At 43.9% G+C, this 19617-nt stretch overlaps 3 protein-coding genes across 22 annotated transcripts in view; 2 read left to right on the top strand and 1 right to left on the bottom strand.

Moving 5' to 3' along the window:
• TMC4 (transmembrane channel like 4) overlaps positions 1-7059 on the top strand; it is a 34328-nt gene extending 27269 nt beyond the window's left edge. The window contains exons 12-16 of the mRNA XM_077259608.1: positions 877-1060; positions 1152-1282; positions 2964-3119; positions 3210-3288; positions 6372-7059. Coding sequence (XP_077115723.1) covers positions 877-1060; positions 1152-1282; positions 2964-3119; positions 3210-3288; positions 6372-6413 — 592 coding nt within the window. The 3' untranslated portion in view covers positions 6414-7059. The remainder of the gene's footprint in view (positions 1-876; positions 1061-1151; positions 1283-2963; positions 3120-3209; positions 3289-6371) is intronic.
• A 3942-nt stretch (positions 7060-11001) lies between these two features.
• LENG1 (leukocyte receptor cluster member 1) lies at positions 11002-14903 on the top strand. Its single transcript, XM_077259607.1, has 4 exons — positions 11002-11308; positions 12069-12254; positions 12331-12581; positions 13654-14903. Exons 1-4 carry the CDS (start codon positions 11177-11179, stop codon positions 13856-13858), a joined length of 774 nt encoding a protein of 257 aa, XP_077115722.1. The 5' UTR covers positions 11002-11176; the 3' UTR covers positions 13859-14903.
• Positions 14904-16546: 1643 nt separating this feature from the next.
• Positions 16547-19617, bottom strand: part of CNOT3 (CCR4-NOT transcription complex subunit 3) — a 54633-nt gene continuing 51562 nt past the window's right edge. For all 20 annotated transcript variants that reach the window (XM_077259587.1, XM_077259593.1, XM_077259599.1 and 17 more), the window contains 3 exons: positions 19484-19616; positions 18579-18704; positions 16547-17378 (listed from right to left, as the gene is read on the bottom strand). In XM_077259587.1, the coding sequence (XP_077115702.1) occupies positions 17280-17378; positions 18579-18704; positions 19484-19616 (358 nt within the window). In that variant the 3' untranslated portion in view covers positions 16547-17279. The remainder of the gene's footprint in view (positions 17379-18578; positions 18705-19483; position 19617) is intronic.

The raw sequence follows: 19617 nt of genomic DNA, 5'->3' as shown, positions 1-19617 counted from the left end.
AATATCTAGATTGAAAAGGTTTTCTCTGGAATCTCTCTTACCGTGGAATACAAGGGTTTCAGCAAAGTTCCAGAATTTCGTGGCTCTATAACATCAAGCTAGAAGAAAGTGTCACCACCATTTTATTGTCCAGGGGAAATACATTCCAAACTTGAGTTGCTTGGAATTTATTTCCGCTGGACAACACATGGTGGCACGTGTTGGACATCTCCAAACCTCGACACTTTTCTATATTTTGGATTTGAGATTTTATCTCATTGAGCAGTGATTCGACCAAAGCTAAAGGATTGATGCAGCACCATATACCTATCTGGATTCTTAGCGATGGTGCAGTGGTTTGTCCTTAAGGGGGGCTGTGCCTGGTACTGCAACACAATCCCATTCACTCCTTCAGCTTTCAAATATCGATGGTCTATCCTAAAAAAATACTTTATTTGCCAACTCTCCTGGAAAATGTATAAAGCTTCTGGAAAAAGAGACCACCCAGACATCTGGCAGGGTTTGCAAATTTCTCTGCAATGGGAAATCTGCTTCTGGACAATTTGTGGGGACGAAAAATGAGAATGTACTGAAAAATAGTGTTTGGTTGTTGGGAGACCATTTTTAGGAATACGGTTCGTGCTGTTATTCTGAAGTCACTTTTTTGAAAGTCAGCTAGATTGTCCTAAAGAATAGGAACTAAATGTTTTGTTCTCGGAAAAGTAAAAGAACCATCAAAGGTTGACTGAAATCATATTTTGAGAGCAGTTACGACTCCATAAGGCTACGTGCACATGTTGAGTATTTGCAGTAGATTCTTCTGCAGCAAAAACACAGAATGTTGGCAGGAAAAATGTTGACCAAAATACATTGTCTTCTCACCTGCTGTTGTTTCAGGATGATTGTTGACTGCTGCTCGTGTAAGCCTGTCCAGTTATGGGGCCAGCAGGAATTTGTGGTCCCACAGTTTGTGCTGGACATTATCTATGGGCAGACGGTTTGCTGGATCGGGACCTTCTTCTGCCCTTTCCTTCCTCTGCTCAACACAATAAAATATTTCATCATATTCTATATGAAAAAGGTAAGAGAAATATTCTATTAGTGGAAGGAGGCAATAAAAAGGAGGCCAGGAACCACTAGTGATACCCACAATATACCGTATGTCTTTACAGTTAACGCTATTCAGCAACTGCAAACCGGCCGATCGCACATTTCGGGCGTCCAGTGCAAACTTCTTTTTCCTGCTGCTGCTCCTCCTTGGTCTTGCCATTTCTTGGGTGCCAGTCTTATATAGCATGTTTGGGTAAGTATAAGAAAAATAAACACTTACGTCTTTGAAGTTACAGGACCCGATCCTGAAATTCCGCTTTTTCTGTGTCCCTATGATAACATTTATAGTTCTGTACTCTGACACCGTTATCACAGGCGTATTGCAAAGATCCAAACCATCACACAAAATTCACTCCCTAGATGTTACCAAAGGGCAAAATGTCATCTTTAATGGTCTGTGATCAAAATATTTTTCTGTCGTTTATTTTGTTTCCCAAATAAGAACAGGGGAGAGGTAAAGTGACCGGAGGATAATTAGGAGAGCAAATATTGGAGTGACAAAATGACCATATAGGTTTAAAGGGAGAGTGGGTAAAGCGGTAAAAAATGTGGCCTGAAGGGGATGTTTAATAACTTTTGTCAAACTTTTATTTTCTCCCAGAGACATCACCGCTATTGTCCACATGTTGTGTCTGATACAGATCCCCATTCACTTCAAAATAGCTGAACTGCAGTATCATCCACAATGCATACCTACTGGCATTGAAAGTCAGGAGGGGTCCAGTATAGCAATTTTTTTTTAATTATGAGATCTCCATCAGTGCCCCCACCCAGTATGACACCTCCACAACGCCTCCCACACAGTATGATACCTCCACAGTGCCCCCATCCAGTATGATACCTCCACAGTGCCCCCACACAATATTACACCTCCGCAGTGCCCCCACCCAGTATGACACCTCCACTGTGCCTCCCACACAGTATGATACCTCCACTGTGCCCCACACAATGACACCTCCACAGTGTCTCCCACACAGTATGATACCTCCACAGATCCCCCACACAATGATACCTCCACAGTGCCTCCCACACAGTATGATACCTCCACAGTGCCCAGACACAGACACCTCCACAGTGCCCCCATACAATGACACCTCCACAGTGCCCCCCCCCCCACACAGTATGACACCTCCACAGTGCCCCCACACAATATACCTCCACAGTGCCCCCACACAGTATGACACCTCCACAGTGCCCCCACAAAGTATGATGCCCCAGTGTCACCCACAGAGTACAATGCCCACAGTTTCCCCTCCCATCCCCATATTATAATGCCCCTGTTGGCCTCTCCTCCTCCAGCATGGTGGCCATCCACTTTACTGGAACATAAAAAACAAAACAAAAACACCTTAACCAGCTCTATTCCCATGATGAGAGACACAGATGTCCGACCTGTTCTGTGTCGTTGCAGTGACATCATTGCTTCCCTTGCACCGAGCTTAGACTGCACATGTTGATCATGAAGATGCGAGCTGACGACTCTCTGTTCCACCGTCATATTCAGCTGTATATAAATAGTTGAAAGTGAGACATGCTACCTACTTCTTAGGACGGCGCCACAAACCAGGGAGTGTCCCACTGGATCCAGGATGGTTGGGAGGCATGACAATAGACAAGAGTGGTGCTATCTCTAGAAATAAAAGAAGACTCTTTCTTCTAATTCTTGACAATCTCTACATCAGACTTATGAGTTATTAACCATAACAGTAAAATGTAAATATTATAATAAAAGATTTATTGTATTTATATCTACATAATCAGGGAAATCCTTCCAGGTCGGCCACTTCTCACCAAGTATTTTTTGGCAAGCGATATTCATAGTAGCCTTCATCCATTATGTAAAATGCCGACATTGTTACCTTTTCTTTTTCTAGTATGACTCCATCAAAAGTCTGTGGTCCCTTTAGAAACCAGGTGCACATCTGGGACACAATCTCGGCATCAGTGCAAACACTGCCGGAAGTGGCAAAGGAGTTCTTCCAGTTTATTGGCTCGCAGGCGTTTGTGATACCATTGTTCTTCCTTTCGTGGTGAGATAAAAAATATTTGACATTCAAGACGATATCAGATGTTTCTGGTGTAACATCTACCTAACAGAATCCATGTTTTCTGCCTTACAGCATTGTCTTGTTCTACCTCATGGCACTCGGAAGTTCATATGGGAAGTTAGTGAACAGGCTCAAAGAACAACTGCAAATGGTGAGATGAGAGATAAAACATATGTATATAGAGACTGCTATATATACATCACAAAAGGATACACTGAGACTACTGTATCTACATTACATAGAATACACCGAGACAACTGTATATACATCACATATAAGACACTGGGACTGGTATATTTGCATCATATAGAATACACTGAGACTGCTGTATACAAAACATAGTAGACACATAGGATAGACAGACTTCTGTGTAAGATACACTGAGACTGCTGTATAGGATACACTGAGACTGCTGTATAAACATCACATAGGATACACTGAGACAGTTGTATATACATCACATAAGATATACTGAGGCTGTTGTATATTCATCCCATAGGATACAACGAGACTGATGTGTACATCACATAGGATACACTGGGACTGCAGCAGTATATACATCACATAGGATACACTGGAACTTCTGTATATACATCATACAGGATACACAGAGACTGCTGTGTACAACACATAGGAGACACTGGGACTGTTGTATAAGCGTCACATAGGAGACACTGAGACTGATGTATATACATCAAAGAGGATACACAGTTTTCAGTCTATACACCACATGGGATACATAGGCTGCTGTATAAATATTACATGGGATACACAGGCTGTTGTATGCATTATGAACAAGACACTGCAACTGCTGTTTTCATCATCAGAACAGGACTGCAGAGTCTGCTAACTCTGCCCACAAAGGAAGTAATAGTGAACATTTTGTGCTCACAGTATAGGGAGGAATTAAAGGGGCGGCCAAACGATTCCGGCAGCCCAATCACTGCGACCCCTGGAAATCTGACTGGGGTTGGAAGAAATGACATATGTGGCCGGAGATACACCACCCCTGCTATAAGTGATATTTGTCCATTTGTTGGCGCTGTTTGTAGTATATTGTTAAAAATAATTTATTCTCACAAAATCTTTTCTGACTAGTGATGAGCGAATATACTCGTTACTCGAGATTTCTCGAGCATGCTCGGGGGTCCTCCGAGTATTTTTTAGTGCTCGGAAATTTAGCTTTTATTGCCGCAGCTGAATGATTTACATCTGTTAGCCAGCATAAGTACATGTGGGGATTCCCTAGCAACCAGGCAACCCCCACATGTACTTATGTTGGCTATCAGATTTAAATCATTCAGCTGCGGCAAGAAAAACGAAATCTCCGAGCACTAAAAAATATTCGGAGGACCCCCGAGCGTGCTCGAGAACTCTTGAGTAACGAGTATATTCGCTCATCACTATTTCTGACCTTTTGGAAGACATATTATTAAAAAAAATGAAGCAAAAAAACCTAAATAAAAACATAAATAAACCCCTGGCAGTGGAATGTGTAGCTTGGCCCTGATATGAGCATGTTATATTTAAAATAAAAAATGAACCCCTTCATGGCATGGCAATTTTCCAATTTTTTTTCCTCCCATTCTTCACCGGAGCCATAACTATTTTATTTTTCCATCCCCATAGCTGTATCAAGGCTTGTTTTTTTACAGGACAACTTGTACTTTTGAATAACGCCATTGATTTTACCATATGGTGTACTGGAAAACGGGGAAAAAATCCAATTGCGTTTAAAATAAAAAGCGCAATTCCACAATTGTTTTTTGGGCTTTTATTTATAATATTCATAGTACGATAAAAATGACCTGGTAATATAATTCTCCAGGTCAGTATGAGAACGCCTATACCAAACATGTATAGTTTTTTTGTTATTTAAGTAGTGAAAATAAATTTGGAAATTTTGAAAAAAAAAAAAATGTATTTGCTTGTGTCGTCATTTTTCGAAACCCATAGCGTTTTCATTTTTGATTTTCTGAGGCTGGGTGAGGGCTCTTATATTCTGAACTGAGCTGACATTTTTACTGATAACATTTTGGGGTAGATACGATCTTTTGATCATCTCTTATTGTATTTTTTTGCACTGTTGCGGTGGCCAAAAAATGAAATTTTGGCTTTTTGATTTTTGTTCTCGTTACCCCGTTTACCGATCTGATTAATTTACTTTATATTTTGATAGTTTGGACATTTCTGAATGCAGCGATACCAAATATGTGAATTTTTCTATTGTTTTACTTTTAATAGAGCAAAAGGGGGGGTGATGTGAACTTGTCTTTTTTTTCGTATTTTAAAATACTTTTATTTTTCACTTTATACTGTTTCTGTTAGTTCCCTCATGAGACTTGAAGCTGCAATCTTTACTCCTTCCTTCTGTCATTTCACTCCCTGATATGCAGTTTGCCGCCTGATCCAAGTTTCAGATTTTTTACTTGCGGGAGTGTCTCTCTCAGTAATACAGGCTGGATGTGAGCTCTGTGTGTATCCTGGATACTGCTGTGCTTTCATGTATTAGCACGGCTCCAGAACTGAAGTAATAGCCTGTCCTCCTTGTCTATAGCATGTTTTCTGCCCCTTTGATGAGAACTCTTCTCCCCATCCATGGCATATCTGTATACTATACCCTCCATCCTGCTATCTTTTACCTCATTCAGGTATCTATTTTTTCCTGTTTTTCATGGATAGAACATATCTCCATTATATCCCAATTATAGACTGTGGAGCTGGGCACACATCTGTTTCTTTACTGACAGAATGTGCCCCCCAAAAACAGAGACATGGATCAATCTCAACATTGTAAATCAATGGGTCAGTGAAAAGCTCAGCTTCTACCCTGATAGCATCTAAGTGATCTCCATTTCTTACTGACTATTCATTACGAAAAGTTTTAGAAAGCTCCATTAAATATCACACACAAATATGGATGAGAAATCCTGAGGTTTTTTAATGAAAAACAGCCAATTTTTCAGACACTGAACATTGCTTTACACTGAGAGCGGGGGAGGGGGAGCAGACAGCTGAAGATTTCTGCTAGATAAAGGACTTAAAGCAGCAAAACGGCAGAAAAAAAAATAATGAAGGACTATTTAGAAAGTTGCTTAACTTTGCATTTACGAAGAACGTGAACAATAAAAATAATTCTGTCTAAAGGTGCAAGACAGTCCACATAATACACTTTCCGCACTTTTACAAAAATAATATAATTATTGTCTGTCCTTTTTTTTTTTTTTCTTCTAGGAAAGAAGCAGAACGATATTTCTGAATCAGGCGTACCAGTAAACAGCCATTTAGGATCTTCAGTGAGGACATTTTACAAGTTTCGACAATTAGAAATGGATGTTATTTTCCTGCAAGCCTTCATATATAGAACAGAAACTGGAAGCTATATGTTTGATATCAGAATAACCACAATGCACTCACAGCGAATAAGAATGTAAGAGGCTGTGATAGTCCCGCCCCTGAGGAGCCAACCTTGATTCTTGTACATTAAGTAACAATCGCCAATCACAATGACAACTGAATTATCTATTCTCCAGTGCCGTTGTAAATAGTAATCTTCTATATGTGATACTAGGGTCTAAGCCGATACACTCCCAAATATCTAGCCTTGAAAGGGGGTCTGTGTTGTTCTAATTTCCTAAATAGGTGACACTTTCATGGACATGAATGAGGCAGTAATGTGCAGGACTGGGAAGTGTCAGCCCCATAGACATGGAAATCTCTGAACCAATCCAGGGTTCACTCTGTGAGGGGGCTCAGTATGTGGCCCCCAACGTTATTATTTGTGAGAAGACATCTGAATCTTTACTTAATATTGAGAATGACATAATCCTTTCTACTGCTACATTTTCATGTGACAGAAAAGTGTATTGGATGTGATTTCGATTGATTCATACATTCATCACTCATTTTTGTAAAAAATTTTAAATAAATAAAAAAAATTAAAGGATTCGTAAAGTTTATTAAACGAAGCAAAGAAATCTTAAAACTAAGGTTGGTGCGAAGAGGATCGCGGGACCCGGTCCATCGACCACGGAAAACTACCTTGTACCTGATGCCATCCGCGGCTCTTCTCTTTCTTAGCGTGATGTCACATGTTCATTACGCCAGGCTGGTTAATTAAGAGAAGAGCCGCGAATGGCATCAGGTAAGTGGTGGTTCCCAGGGCTTGGCCAACAGTTATCTCGCCTGACTTCCTTATGCCCATGAAAGCTCAGCTCAGACAAATATTTGTGTTTTTGTGGGAGAATGAAGCGGCTTATCTACATTAACAATGAATGCATCAGGAGTAGTGATGAGCGAACATGCTGGGATAAGGTGTTATCTGAGCATGCTCGGGTGCTAACAGAGGGTCTTCGGCATGCTTGAAAAATATGATCAACAGCCGCAACACATGCAGGGATTGTCTGTTTGTTAGGTAATCACTGCATGGGTTGCAGCGGTCGAACAGCCCTGAGACATGCAGCCGCGTGGACTCGGACATATTATTTAAGCAGGCCGAAGACACTCTGTTAGCACCTGAGCATGCTCAGATATCACGTTATCAGAGCACATTCACTCTTCACTAATCAGAAACTTTAAGCAAACCACCACCTCAGGGCTGAAAAGTGACTATATACAGTACGGGTCAGAAATATTTGGTCAGAGACAAGGTTTGGCATATTAGCTGTTTACTAAGACACATACAAGGTACAGTTATGTAATCATTATGGGTTTAAAGTGCAGACTTAGCTTTAATTTGAGGGTTTTCACATCCTAATTGGAGTAAGGGTTTAGGACTTAAATCTTTTTATATGTAGACACCTATTTTTCAAGGGACCAAAGGTAATTGGATCTCAAAATCTCTTCAGTGGGCTGCATGGGCTACTCCTTCATTATTCCTGCAGGCAAAAGGTATGATGCTGATTCCAGGTGTGGCAGTAGCATTTGGAAGCTGCTGCTGTGAACCCACAACATGCGGTCAAAGGAGTTCTTAATGGAAAAGAATCAAATCATCAAGAGGCTGAAAAAAAATAAGAACTCCATCAGAGAGAGAGCAGAAATATCAGGAGTGGCCAAATCAACAGTTTAGTACATTCTGCAAAAAAAGAGCTCACTGAGGAGCATGGGAATCCAAAAAAGCCAGTGCGTCCATGGAAGCCACAGAAGGGAGGCGAATAGAAGGCACCAGGTAAGCTGACCATACAGGAAAGATGTGTAGTCACTTAACAGTCCTAGGTTCTGTTACTGTCCAAAGCTCTGCTGCTATGTAGACAGCGCTGCAGACAATCGGTGAGCTCAGGGGCTCTGAGCAACTTGTGCTGTCAACTTTGGCCGAACCTTTGAGCTCACTCATTGCAGCTCTAAGGGCATGTGCACACGCTGCGGATTTTGCTGTGGATCCGCAGCGGATTGGCCACTGCGGATTCGCAGCAGCTTTCCATGCGTTTACGGTAGAATGTAAACCTATGGAAAACAAAATCCGCAGTGCACATGCTGCGGAAAAAAATGCGGAAACATAGCGTTGTTTATGCCGCAGCATGTCAATTCTTTGTGCGGCTTCCGCAGCGGTTTACACCTGCTCGATAATAGGAATCCGCAGGTGTAAAACCGCACAAAATACGCGGTAATTCCGCAGGTAATCCGCAGTGCGGTTTACCTGCGGATTTACCAAAACAGGTGCAGAAAAATCTGCAGAGGTTCCATCTACGTGTGCACTTACCCTAACACCGTGAGCAATAGCAGAGACTCAGTGCTGGACCGGGGAAGGGTGAGTACAGCTCAGTTTGTTTATTAAAAATGAACTGCATATGGGGAACCAAGATGCCAACTTCTGATGGTTTACATCTGGGATGTGGTGGTTTTGTGATGTTAAGCAGATGGCTGCAAAGTGTGACGAATAGCTGCTCCCCCTGGTGTAACGCCCTCTATATGTAGTATATAATGTGGCAGGAAGAGACGTGTATTTATATTTCTGTGCATATCTCTGACGTTTGCCATCAGTCTATGAACATCTTTGTGATCACGTCACGTTTTCTTCCTAGTAACAGAGCACTGACATCCACCATTAATAGGAAAATTATCCTGCGCTTTTGCTTCCATTCTAAAAATGGACTCATAACAGAACCAAGACGGACTCTAGGATAGTCAAGGTGTGTGCAGAGGGCATTGGTTATCTATATCTCCGTTCTCTCCCCATTCAGGGACTGCATGTATTCAGGGATCTGCATAAGGCAGTATTTTTCCTGGGGTATTTGTGAAGGAGGGCGAGGGTTACGATGCTGAAGTCGGATTCTTAGGTCTTTTTTTTTTTTTTTTTTTTTTTTAAGGTTTAACATAAAAAAAAAATCACAAAATTCAATGAAAGAAGCTACAAAAATGCAGGGGGCAGTGCCCACCTTGATGCCCATTTTTGTGCCAGTTTTACAATTTTTCTAGTTGCTCTTTAGTGTATTCAAATTAGGCCCCCTTGCTGCATTGTCATTGTATTTTATTAGTGTGATTTTTGCTGTTAAACGTGTAAAAAAAATAAATTAAAAAAAGTTGAATAAAAAAAACAAATTCAGATAAAATTGGATGAATAAGAAACCAACCTCAGCATCGTGCGAGTGTCTGCATACTAAGTGTCTTGCAATTTCTGATATTGCTTCGACTCCAAAGGGCAAAACTCCCAATAACTGAATGGTGCAAATTCTATACCCTAGAAGTGAATGGGACACAGCTTGCAGTACCTGCCACGGCCACAGCACTGTGCAATTCTACATGGCTTGCAGTACCGGTCACGGCCACAGCATGGCGCTGGGCAATTCTAAACGGCTTGCAGTACAGATCACGTCCAGAGCACGGCGCTGTGCAATTCTACACGGCTTTCAGCACCTGTGATGGCCACAGCATGGCGCTGTGCAATTCTAAACGGCTAGCAGTACAGATCACGTCCACAGCACGGCACTGTGAAATTCTACAAAGTTTGCAGTACCGGTCACGGGCACAGCACGGCGCTGTGCAGTTTTACATGGCTTGCAGTACTGGTCACGGCCACAGCATGGCGCTGCACAATTCTACACGGCTTGCAGTTCCGGGCACAGCCACAGCATGGTGCTGTGCAGTTTTACACGGCTTGCAGTACCGGACACGGCCTCAGCGTGGCGCTGTGCAATTCTACACGGCTTGCAGTACCGGTCACGGCCACAGCATGGCACTGTACAATTCTACAAAGTTTGCAGTACCGGTCAAGGGCACAGCACGGCGCTGTGCAGTTTTACATGGCTTGCAGTACCGGTCACAGCCACAGCATGGCGCTGTGCAATTCTACACGGCCTGCAGTACAGGTCACGGCCACGGCATGGCGCTGCGCAGTTCTACGCGGCTTGCAGTACCGATCACGGCCACAGCACGGCCCTGTGCAGTTCTACACAGCTTGCAGTACTGGTCCCAGCCACAGCACGGCGCTATGCAATTTTACACGGCTTGCAGTACAGGTCACAGCCACAGCACGGCGCTGTGCAACTTTACATAGCAGTACAAGTTACGGCCACAGCACGGCGCTGTGCAACTTTACATAGGTTGCAGTACAAGTTACGGCCACAGCACGGCGCTGTGCAATTGAACTGTACCTTTGCTAAGAGTCAGATCCGCCCTGCACTGCTTCCCAGCATCCTCCATATTTCCCAGTCGGCATTTCATCGTTACGCCCAGTTCATGCTTTGTGTACCACGCTGAGAATTGCATTTATCCCAGGACTTCCGCCATTAATTCCGAAAACAAATATGGCCGACACAGGAAAACGCTATTTCAACCCACGTGACACACTGCCTCCACGTGACTTTTTTAATCAGCCAATGATAAAGAGGCGCGTTATTATGACGTAGTTGCTGCTTAGCCAATCGTTGCTATATCGCGCTGCTAAGTACGCGACGACCATGTAAACAAGAACCGGATTTACTGCAGCAGCAGAACAGAGAGAAGCGTGAGACTACGGAGACACCGGGAAGAAAGCGTCCGTCACTGTGTGAGGAAGGAGGACAGGGGCGGGGCCTACAGATCGGCAGCCACGTGACTTCAGGATGAATATTCTGCCGAAAAAGAGCTGGCACGTGCGCAATAAGGACAACGTTGCGCGGGTGCGGAGGGATGAAGCCCAGGCCGCGGAGGAGGAGCGACAGCGCAGGAAGAGGGCGGAGCTAGCAGAGCAGGAGGTGCGCAAGAGGCAGGCTGACTGGGATTATCTAGTTCTCCTAATTGTCCATAGCGGAGCTTTTTTTATTTAGCTCCTCATTAACTAATACTAGTCCTGCCCCAGAGCAGTCGGGGAGGGCCCTGTAAGCAGCATAGTGGTTGTGCTCCATGCTGGCGGTTCTCAGGGCTCACTGACCTGGCTGCGGGACCTACTCTATTGGGACCCCTGCTCTAGTGGATGGATGGAGGTCCCCCACAGTCATACATGTAATACCCATCCTGTCCTGTAGGATCCCGGCCACTTACTGATACCCGTGGGTTCTCTATAATGTCTCGTTTTCCCTGTGGGGATAAAAAACTTTGTGTCTAGCAGCAGTGGTCGGTGTCCAAGGCAACGAGATGTAATCAAAGGTTTTAATGTCAAGAAAAGCTGAAAATGTTAATGCTTGTATGTGCACCCTCTATCCCACAATGCCTAATTATGGGATTAACCCTTTACGCCAGTTTCTCCCACTGCTGTGGGTTCAGTATCTCAGTGCCCACATTGGCATCGGTCCTTGACCACAGATGAACCCAGGGTCAGGGGTAATGGGATGGCGGCTTCCGGTGCACCACCACTGCTGCTCCGTGCTCAGAAACCTGCATGGAATGAAGCTGGATTCCCGCTTTCCGAAATATTAGGCCTGATTGTAAGCCATGGCGGTAATAATAACATAGGTGATGATGTAGAAAGTGGAAGAGTCGCACTGTCCCATAATTTGTCTCCATTTCCCATTTTAGGCTCGTACTGATTTTCTGCGTAAAAAATCCCGCCTGTCCTTACCAGAGGCGTCATCCACCGAGGGGTCAGCAGTGGTGGAGCTGAGCGAGGAGTCCGGCCACATCAATTTCTTTCAAGATGTGGACGAGGGAAAGGGAACCACCCGCGGAAACAAGGAGTACGAGGAGGAGAAGCGCAGAGAGAAGGTAAGTTATTCTGCTCCATTACACTACGCTCATCATGGACAGGAAATCCCACCATGGTCACTATCGATTGTCATAGGAACGTCAAGAAAAAGCTTTGGGGATTCTGACCTATTTGGGACAAAGTGCAGCTGAAGCCCAGACGTCTCGTCCCTGGTACCAGGAGGTTCCTGCCCGGCCCAAGGAAAAAGAGGAAACGGCAAAGGATGAAAAGCTGAAGGGGATTCTGGACCCGATGAATGAAATGGAGAAATACCTTCGTAAGAAAACCGGCGAGAAAAAGAGGCACAAGGAGCATAAGAAAGCAAAGGAGAAAGGAAATGAGAAGGGGTGAGTGAGGAGCCATAGCGCACCTTGTACGTGTGTCCACTTCCTTTACACGTCAAGGAGTTACTTGCTCCTGTCAGGTTAGCGATGAAGTCATGTTCCCCTTTATTGTCCTTCCATAATGCATGTGTATAGAATAAGTAGTGACTAGAACTATCCAGCTTAGATCTGCACAGCAGAGAAGTTCCAATCCTACTCCTTAGTTACTGGTTTCATATCTCGCACTGGTGAGGGCTGAGAAGTCAGAATGTAAACAGCTTTTCCTGTTGTATATGCCTAAGGGGTTAACCCACTGCTCTTCTTTAATCCACTGCCAAGGGTATAGCTAGAAAATTATGTATACAATTTCCTAAAAGGGGGTGTTCACATTTACCTTAGTGCTGTTCCAGCGGTGTCAGTACTGTTCCCAGGGATCGCGTGACATTACGTCACGCAATCACTGCTGCCAATCAGCACTGGCTTCAGTCTCCTCCTATGGATGTAATGGAGACCTGGAGGAAGTGGGATTTGTGGCTGCTCTCTCCAGATACTTTGATTTAGTCTGAGAGAAGAGTGAAGCCAGCACTGACTTGCCGCAGAGATCCAGTGACAATGTCACGTGAGCCCCGGGAGAGCCAGTGCTGACACGGCTGGAATATCGCCCTCATCGAAGGGGAGTAGAGGTGATTATTTTACTGGGTGGAAACATAGGGATTGAGAAGGGGTTGTCAGAGTAGTGGACAACTCCTTCAAAATAAAAGTTGCTAGAAACCTTTTGGCAAGGAAGGTCCCTCTCTTAAGAGTAACAAAAAGAAAAGAGAACCATTCTGTACAGGGAGAGTATTTGGTGGAGACCCCCGGGCCACGTGCCCACCCTGTACTCCAACCCTGGGAATATGTTTCTTGTGGATGTATTCAGCTTGGAACAAATATGACTAAATGCCTGGCAGAAAAAAAATAAAGAGACAAATGTAGGAAATAAAGGGTGTTCTGGATAAGACGCCCCCTTCCATCTATCGGTAACCAAACTAAGGACTCATCGGGGGTACCTGCTAGTATCACTCAGATGTCTAACGTCCCGTCTTCCTCCGTGTAGGGCGTCCAAGCCGTCAATCGAGCAGCTGCGACAGGAGCGGCTGAAGAGAGAGGCTGCAGAGAGGGTGCGCGCTGCCGCTCTGATGGCTGGTAAAAAGGAGCAGTCCGCTCCAGAGCAGGAGATGGATGACAGAAAGAGACGATATAACTCCCAATTCAACCCTCAGTTGGCGCGAAAACCGAAAGTGCGGGAAGAACAATGGTGAAATGTGAACAGAGATACAGAAACTGGGTTCTGTGCCACTCCTGCTGCTAATCAGGGGGCCGGATTAGCAGGTGGATTGACCACATGGAAGAGATATGTATACTTGGGGTGATGCGAGATGGGTTTGGCTGCTCACAATCCACCTGTGTATCCAGCGAATGATCGGGAGTATGCAAGTCATATACAGGCGGTCACACTGGGGAACATGTGAGTGTACGGTGTGTAAATCCTCATTTATGGGTGTCAAACATGGACATGGTTTACTTTTAGCCAGTAGTCGCTTTGTTTAAAAGGGACTCAGTTTAAACAGTCATTCTGTGCTGTCAAAGTACAGGCGCTTGGTTCATCATGGCGAGGCCAACCATTTAAAGAGGTAGTCATGGTCCAATATGTGGTAGGTGTAATATTAGGAAATACCTCCAAATAGAAATGTAGTATAGTTCTTCTGATGTGCTACGTTGCTTGCCCCATGTGCACGGCATTGCAGTAGCTTAGGTTTCCATGGTTATGACCACTCAGTGACAGCTGTTAGTGGTCGCAACCATGGAAATCTAAACACAGCAATGCCCTGCACATGGGGTAAGCGACATGGTGAATCAGAAGAACTATTGACATTTCTAATATTACACCTACTACAAATTGGGATAGGATCTTGGAATACCCCTTTAACTGCACCTTCCCACCTGCTTGGTTTCCATCTATCTCCAGCCTTCTCTGGCTCTATGAAGCTAAAGCTGTCAAAGAAGAGGGTGGAGGTGGAGATAGATGTGCACTTCAATGTTGGCCCATGCCATGATGCACTGAGCGCTTGTGCTTTGTTTGAACAGTTATTGTGTGCTGACAAGAGTGTCTTTAATATGTCTGCCAGGTTTGGGGGGGGGCCCTCTGCTCTGAAGATAGATCGGGAACCTGCACCCGGTTAGACATGTACGGCCTGTCCTTTTGCATATGTTGTAACTCAGAGACAATCCATTTAATGTAAAATTAAAACAGGACACTGACCAAGATATACGCTGTACTAAGCTATTAAAGTGTCTTTTCAAATCATTGTAGTCCAGGTCTTTTATGGTGGGGATCTTAGGGTAGTAGAGGACCTTTCACCAAGTGTGTCATGCTCAGCTGGACACTTAAGTAACAGCAGCTGCAAAGCAGACTATTATTTTTTGCCTCGAGGTATTAGCAATCAAGTATTTGGCACCTAATGAGTTAACTAAAGCCAATTCCAAGTGCTATATTGTTCACCGTGGGCGTGTACTTCTACCTCCTCTATGACATTGACCTATCTATCATAAGCAAGAAGCAACATAGAGGTGTAGAAGGTCATGTGACGAAGTCATCATGGGTCACATAACCAGCGTCTACAGCTCCTGCCAGCCAGAATGTGCAGCCTACATAAGCACTGAAGAGATTACACAGCAAAGAGATAGTCTACCTGATAAGCAAATGCTCACAAACACCTGAATCTGAGGGTATGTGCACACGTCCGGATTACTTGCAGAAATTTCCTGAAGAAAAACGGAAATTTTCTGCAAGAAATCCGCATTTTTTTTTTTTTGCGTTTTTTTAGCATTCTGCAAGCGTAATTAGCTTGCAGAATGCTAAAGTTTTCCAAGCGATCTGTAGCATCGCTTGGAAAACTGACTGACAGGTTGGTCACACTTGTCAAACAGTGTTTGACAAGTGTGACCATCTTTTTACTATAGATGCTGCTTATGCAGCATCTACAGTAAAAGATAGAATGTTTAAAAAAAATAAAAAAAAAATGTTTATACTCACCTGCAGGCGTCCGTTCCTATAGATGCTGTGTGTGTTCAGGACCTTCCATGACGTCGCGGTCACATGACCGGTCTCGACCAATCACAAGACCGCGACGTCATCGCAGGTCCTTCACCGCACACCAGCTATAGAAACCGAAGCGGCAGCATGCAGCGGAGAGGCAGGAAGACTCCGGAGGCCATCGAAGGCGAGTATATGACTTTTTTAATTCTTTTTTTTTGACCAATTATATGGTGCCCAGTGCGTGGAGGAGAGTCTCCTCTCCTCCACCCTGGGTACCAACCGCACATAATCTGCTTACTTCCCGCATGGTGTGAACAGCCCCGTGCGGGAAGTAAGCAGATCAATGCACTCCTAGGTGTGCGGAATCCCCGCAATTCCGCATTTTAATGAACATGTTGCTTTTTTTTCCGCGATGCGATTTTTTTCGCGGAAAAAATTTTTCGCGGAAAAAAAGGCTACATTTGCACAAAAAATGCGGAATACACTGAAAATAATGGGAGGCATATGTTAGCGTTTTTATAGCGAAAAATACTGAACGTGTGCACATGGCCTGAGACTAGATAGGAGGAGGGGTTTATTTTTTTTGTATACTTTTCTAACAAAAGCTTCTGTGCCGTTTGCCCTATCATCTTGGGGTTATAGTCCCCAAACACCCCCCCCCCCCCCATTCAGCAGGCTGGACCCATGTTTGTTTGTTTTTTGCACGTGTCAGCTTCTACAATCTAGTGTTCCTTTATTTAAAAAAAAAAAAAAAAAGTGTCCTAGCTCTTCAAACCCATTAAACTAGGGCTATGTTAAATGTAGTGCCTAAATGATGGATTGTGCGTTTTTTAGTCTTCTGGACACATATTCCCTTTGCAAAAAAACAGAAAGAACTGGAGCCACATTAATATTCTTGCATGAGAAGACATCATATAAAACTATTTATTCATAAATATTTTCCAAAATGAAAATAGGTTACGAAAAATATTTTAAACCAGCTTTCCATACCATTAATTCCATCGGTACAGATACGTGTATCGAGGATGGGAGGGGGAGGGTAAGTGGCAAAGGGAGGGTGGAAAATAAAAAATAAAACACTTTAAATTTTGATGTACTTGTTATCAAAAACAAAAAGATCCAGTATCTGCCAAAAAAAAGGACAAAATGATAGAAAACAAGTGTTTTTTTTTTGTTATTTAAAGAGGAAAAAAACGGATGGCAGCCAGTAGAAACCCGTCTGGGTAGAGAGACAAGAACTTCCCACCTGCAGCAATATCCAGGAGGGGAAGAATAGCTTTTCCTTCCTCTTTTCAAAAGACTTTTATGCAATTTGTTCATTTAGTTTGTTTTTTTTTACATTTCAACCAAATACGTTAAAAATGTTTTACTCTACTTCTTGTCCTTTAATTCTTCTGAAAAGTCAAGAGGGTGTTGAGATGTTGGGTGTTGATCACGTTGTTCTCCTGTCTCCACCACCACGCACAATCTAATCCCATTTAATAGATTTTTTTTTTGTAACTGCATGCATTAAAGTGTTTGTCCGAATTTCCCCTCCTCCCAACTCTTCTTGGGAATGAGACTTGAAGTCTTCTGCCCTCCCCTCTATTTCCCCGGTCACGGATTGCCCATGTGAAACTGGAAGGCTGAGCGTGTTCAAGAGGTCACTGTAAGTCACGGTCTTCCAGGTAGCGGTATTCGAACGTGAACCCTTCCTTCTTCCTCTGGCCCCATTTTTCATAGTCAAAGTAAATATATGTCCCCTGTAGGAAAGGAAAAAAAATAAAAAATTTAGAACATTATTGGAGCAGTGCTGTAGATATTTTCAGACTAAAGTTGAGAAATGCTGACCAAGGCCTACTATAGAAATTATCTCCAAATGGATCATGGTTTTACCCCTACATAGAGCACAAACTAATAAAGGGCGCCAATGAGGGGGGACACGTCCTGTCAAACTTCCTCAGGGCCGTTGTTGTGACCGATGGCAACTAAGCATCTAAAAGGCAGGGACCAGAGTCATGCCTGACCCCCCCCAGAGTCATGCCTGACCCACACCACTGCAACGGGAACCTGACAGATCAGTGATGGTCACGCAGGACATTTTGCAGAGAGCAGATCGTCCTCCACATAGAAATCACTTAGTGTTCTCCAGTTTGAAAAATTATCCACAGCTTAGGGAATAATTTTTCGACCACCATGGCTCCTGGCAATCCCAGTGCATATGATCGATGTCCACTTTGGTTCTCATGGCAGTCAGAAAATTATCCCCTTATTCATAGGAGAGGGGATGCCTTTCAAAATAACCCTTTAAGGGGTTAACAGTTTTTTTTCCCCTTCTCCCATGGGGCAGGAAAATTTAGCATTTAAAAACTCTGCAGCCTTTGTTTATTCTGAAAGGCTCACTATTGTGAAGGAAAGTCCTTCTGCACGACAAGCCTGGTCATGGATGGTCATGTGAACATACGACCAGGGCATATGTGCTGCGACTACAGGAGGAGCCACCGAAACTGGTAGGCACACTGCCGTAAGTTCAGCCACCATCATTCCGGACAATCATGAGCACATGCAGCACAAGATCGGTGGGGAGAAGGTACAGACTAGTGATGAGCGAGTATACTCATTGCTGGGGTTTTCCAGAGAACGCTCGGGTGATCTCCGAGTATGTTAGTGTTCAGAGATTTCGTTTTCCTTGCCGCAGCTAGATGATGTGACTACTAGCCAGCTTGATTACATGTGGGGATTCCCTAGCAACCAGGCAACCCCCACGTGTAATTAGGCTGGCTAGCAGCTGAAACAAAAACTAAATCTCCGAACACAAATACTCGAGACCACCCGAGGGCCCAGGGGAAAACTCGAGCCATGAGTACACGCGCTCATCACTAGTACAAACCTATACTGTGCTATCCCAACACCAACTATAGTCCTAAGCATTGACTGTCAAGGAGCACAATAATGTCACAAACCTGCTCGAATTCATCAGTTATTGTCTTGGGCTCCTCGTGTCTTTGGAACCACATCATGTATTTGGTGTGAAACCTCCACGACTGCTTTTTCAAAGCTTTAGCAGCTAAATACTGTGCTTTAGTGCCCTGGAAAACAAACAGGAAACACTGACCCGAGATTCTGCCGCATTTGTGGTACATGACCATATCTGAAATTAAACCGGCTGGTTGTCAAGTCAGCCAAAATGTGTAAATGAACAAGACAGAACTTTACAGCTGACTTCCCCAGTGCTCCTCCGTTCACTCCTCGGCAGGAATCACATCCATCATCTCAGCAGAAAGACACCATTAAGCAGTTTTACTTCATGGTCTTTGCTTCATTGTTCTTGTCCTTGGAATTTAGCAACTAGGGAGCTAATGACCAAAAATTCTCAGCGAACAATTACATAGCTTTAACCCCTTTCCGACATCGGGAGTAACAGTACACTAATGTCAGACCAACTCCATTTGACATGGGCTTCGGCGCTGAGCCCACATCTTTTCCGGCACGTCAGCTGTTTCACCTGCGGCTGTTAACTAGTTAAATGCCACTGTCAAACTTTGACAGCAGCATTTAACATGTGCTTCCTTCAAACGCACCATTCAAAAAACATTAAAATGTCCAGAGATCACGCAAAAAGGCACAAGGGGCGAACAGATCAGAGGGCGCTCATCATAATATGGAGTTATAATTAAGATGGTATGTCATCACTATCAGATCAGTAGGGGTCTGACATCCGGCAGCCCCACCGATCGGCAGTCATCACATCTAGCAACGGAGTAGAACACACTGTGTAAATGCGGTGATTATTTGACGCTCTAGCCTCTGAAATTTATATAAAAAAATATATCGGATAACGTAGGCAAAGTGAACAAATGGATCATACCTCCAAATAGTAAAAGATAAAGAAGAGTGTCTCTGTGGAAAGTCGCTGGTAGAATTCTACTGTGTCCGAATGAGGCGGTGGCATCTGGTGGTGATACTGCGGCGTCGGGCATGGATTCCGGGGGAGGTATTGCC

Source organism: Ranitomeya variabilis, chromosome 4 (assembly GCF_051348905.1).
Source record: "Ranitomeya variabilis isolate aRanVar5 chromosome 4, aRanVar5.hap1, whole genome shotgun sequence".
In the NCBI taxonomy this organism is placed as follows: Eukaryota; Metazoa; Chordata; class Amphibia; order Anura; family Dendrobatidae; genus Ranitomeya; species Ranitomeya variabilis.
The sequence above is the reverse complement of the archived record's forward strand: the minus strand, read 5'-3'. Positions and strand labels throughout refer to the sequence as shown.

What these genes read in the sequence shown, in the direction of transcription:
- LENG1 (XM_077259607.1), top strand. Translation starts at nt 11,177, where the DNA reads ATGAATATTCTGCCGAAAAAGAGCTGGCACGTGCGCAATAAGGACAAC. An exon ending in CGGAGCTAGCAGAGCAGGAG is followed by an intron (nt 11,309 to 12,068) that starts GTGCGCAAGAGG and finishes TTCCCATTTTAG; the next exon opens with GCTCGTACTGATTTTCTGCG. An exon ending in AGGAGAAGCGCAGAGAGAAG is followed by an intron (nt 12,255 to 12,330) that starts GTAAGTTATTCT and finishes CGATTGTCATAG; the next exon opens with GAACGTCAAGAAAAAGCTTT.